At 35.1% G+C, this 3,555-nt stretch overlaps 1 protein-coding gene across 1 annotated transcript; it reads right to left on the reverse strand.

The window, feature by feature from the left end:
- Positions 1-2,079: 2,079 nt before the first annotated feature.
- On the reverse strand, positions 2,080-2,431 carry LOC133097240 (large ribosomal subunit protein eL42-like). Its single transcript, XM_061199144.1, has one exon. The coding sequence runs from the start codon at positions 2,426-2,428 to the stop codon at positions 2,120-2,122; it is 309 nt and encodes a 102-aa protein (XP_061055127.1). The 5' UTR covers positions 2,429-2,431; the 3' UTR covers positions 2,080-2,119.
- Positions 2,432-3,555: the final 1,124 nt, after the last annotated feature.

Here is a 3,555-nt window from a genome sequence, read left to right on the forward strand (position 1 = left end):
TCCTGACTTGGTGATAATTGGTTCATACTCAGAGATAAACTAATTAAGGGGAAATGGTTATATTAATAACACCTGTTTTTACCCCACATCTTAGTTTTTCTAATTTACATAAACTTATTTTATACAACTTAAAAAGAAAGAATAGCAAACTTTATATAATGTTTATAATCATTCAGTTTAGTTCAATAGTGAGGACTTAGTATGGGCTATGGCTAGAGAAACTACTCTTGAGGAATTTATAGTCTATGGAAGAACAAACATACAAAGAGAAAAAAATTACATCATAAGCTACAAATGCCATGAGACTCTCAAGACAGTAATTTTCTCAACTTGAAAATTCAAAGAAGACTTATTGGTGGGTATAAGTAAAGCGGTCCAGGTGAATATAAAGGGAGAGAGATTTCTGACCGAGGAAACGGCTTGAAATAAGGCAATCTAGGGTGTCAGGTATTGCTAGTTAGTATTCTGCTTCCCACTGTTTCTTTGAATCCCCAACACATGAGTGGGGCCCGGTGAAGAGCTGAGTCTCCATCATTTTGCCATCGATAAGGTGAAACAGTGTGGTGGAAGGTGGGGGTAGTTGACATTCTGCCTTCCTCTCTTAACTGTGATGTAGGTCTATAGAGGCGGGGGTTTCCAACGAGGGGCTGAGTTTCCATTCCCCCACTACATGCAGGAACTGGTACCTAAGTTGATGCCCCTAACCACAATAAAATCTAAGTCAGTCTCCTTTTCCTGCTACTTCAAGTGATATCTGGATTTGCTTGGGAATCTGCTATGCTCTTTCTGGAAAATGTCATTATGAGAGGAATAAAACTTTTCTTACCTCCTTGGTGCATGTTTGGCACCATCAGTCTCCAAATCTAAATTTTGGATGGGGTTTCCATCTCATCTCTTGGATGCCTATATAGGTGTATAGAGTGACAAAAACTCAAATTGATTGAATCAGATTTCTCATCTGAAACTATGAAGGCCATTTTTTATGTACTGAAAAAAAAGGAATGTCAACCATAAATTCTACATGTGGTGAACTTAGATGTAAACATCCTCAATAAAATATTAGCAAATCTAATCTAGAAATGAATAAAAATAATTACTGAGGCTGATCAACTGGAATTTATTCCAGGTACGTAAGTCTGGTTCAGCATTCAAATGTCAATTAATGCAATGCACTATACCAGCAGGCTAAAGAAGAAAAAGCACATGATCTTATCAACTAATTATGAAATAACATTTGACAACATACAACAACTCTTCCAACTAGGAATGGGGTAGAGGAAGGAACTTCTTCTACTTGAAGAACATCTACCAAAAACTTACAACTAATAAAACCCTTAACTGTGAATGACTGAGTGTTTTTCACCTAAGATCAAGAGCAAGGCAAAAAAATCCACTATCACTACCTTTATCTAACAATTGCTGGAAGTTATTGTCAGTACAATGAGGCAAGGAAAGGAAATAACAGGTGTATTGATTAGAAATGAATAAATAAAGCTGACCTACTTGTAGATGAAATGATTGTCTACATAGAAAACTCCAAGGAAACTATAAAAATCTATAACTAATAAATGAGTTGAGTATGACTGTAATATAGAAGATCATCATGCAAAAATCAATATAGTATTCTTTATACTAACAATAAACATGTAGAAACAAAATCAATTTACAATTGCTCAAAATAAAATAAAGTACTTAGGTATAAATGGAAAAACACGTACAGAATCTGCATGCCTAAAATTACAAAATACTGAGGAAAGGAGTCAAAGAAGATCTACATAAATGGAGAGTCATACTGTGCTCATGGATGGGAAGACTCAACATAATAAAGATGCTAATTCTCCCCAAATTTATATACAGGTCTAACAAAATCTCTACCAAAATCCCATCAAGATGTGTTGTTAATATGAAAAAGGATTATTGCACAGATTTTATGGAAACGCAAAGGAACTATAGTAAACATATTAAAAAAAATAAATCTGGAGGAATCACTATACCCGGTTTCAAAACTTTTTTTTAAGAATATCACTGTATTTATTCTCATACAGGCAATTTTTCTACAGCTTCCACATTTTCCTCTTAAAAATAGAAGAACAAAAGATTCCCAAAGCTTAGAACTGGATCACTTGGCCCTTTCTCTTCTTATCTCCTCCGAGTTCAAAATCTTGCAGCTCTTAATAGCCAGCATCCTCTTGGATCTGCAGTTGGGCTCAACACATTCAAGACTCAGCACGATCTTTTTTGTGGTTTTAGCCTTCTTCCGGAAAATTGGCTTTGTTTGCCCACCATAGCCACTCTGCTTCTGATCATAACGCCTTTTTCCCTGGGCATACAGGGAATTTTTGCCCTTCTTATACTGGGTCACTTTGTGAGGCTGATGCTTTCCACATTTCTTACAGAAAGTCCTTCGGGTTTTTGGTGCATTGACCATCTTTGCAGTTAGAGGTGTCTTCAAGGTGAAAACCGGAAGCCCGATGTCCACGTTCCTGCCTCGTTCCGATCGCGCGTCACAGGAAAGCTCAAGACATTTCCCATAGCTACTTTAACCAAGACCGTGAGGTATTAGTAGAGGGATTAGTACTTCAACGACACATAATAAAAACCCAGGAATAGACTCACAATATAATTTTTTAAAAAGTTGCCAAAGCAATTCAATGGAGGAAGGATAGACTTTTCAGAAAACTGTGCTGAAGCAAGTGGACATCCATAACAAAAAAATGAAACTTGCCCTATGTCTTATACCTTGTAAGAAAATTACTGCAATAGTTCATGAACTTAGGTGTAAAATGTGAAACTATAAAACTTTCAGTAAGAAAACAAAACAAAAAAAAAACCATAGAGGAAGATCTTCAGGATCTAAGCAAAGAGGTCTTAGACTTGACACCAAAAGCTCAATCCAGAAGAAATAATCATTTTGACTTCATCAAAATTAACAACACTGGCTTTACAAAAGAATTTGTTAAGAGGATGAAAAGATGATCTACAAACTAAGAGAAAAATATTTGCAAACTAGTTATCCAAGCAAAGAATTAGTATGTAGGAATATAAAGACATCTCAAAGCTCAAGAGTAAACAAAAAGCAATATAATTATAAATGAGCAAAAGGTATGAAGAGGTATATCACTAATAAGGAAATGCAGATCACAAACAAACACATGAAAAGAAGTTCAACATCATTAGCAAATAGGGAAATGAAAATTAAACCGTATTTAGATAACACTACACACCTATCATAATGGTTATAATAAAAACTAGTAACAACGCCAAATAGTGATGAGGCTGTGGAGAAACTAGATCATTTATACATTGCTGGTGGAAACATAAAATGATAGAGTTGTTGTGAAAAGCAGTTTGATAGTTTCTCTTGATTTTTTCTTTTTCTGTTTTTCAAAAATAGACTTTACTTCTAGGTCACTTTAAATTTGCAGCAAATTTGGGGAGAAGGTAGAGAGATTTCCTGTATACCCTCTGCCTTGACATATGCAGAGGCTGTCCCATTATTAAACAAATATTAAACAAAACAGTGGTACATTTGTTACAACTGATAAACCTACAATG

This window comes from Eubalaena glacialis, chromosome 9 (assembly GCF_028564815.1).
Source record: "Eubalaena glacialis isolate mEubGla1 chromosome 9, mEubGla1.1.hap2.+ XY, whole genome shotgun sequence".
Classification (NCBI taxonomy): domain Eukaryota; kingdom Metazoa; phylum Chordata; class Mammalia; order Artiodactyla; family Balaenidae; genus Eubalaena; species Eubalaena glacialis.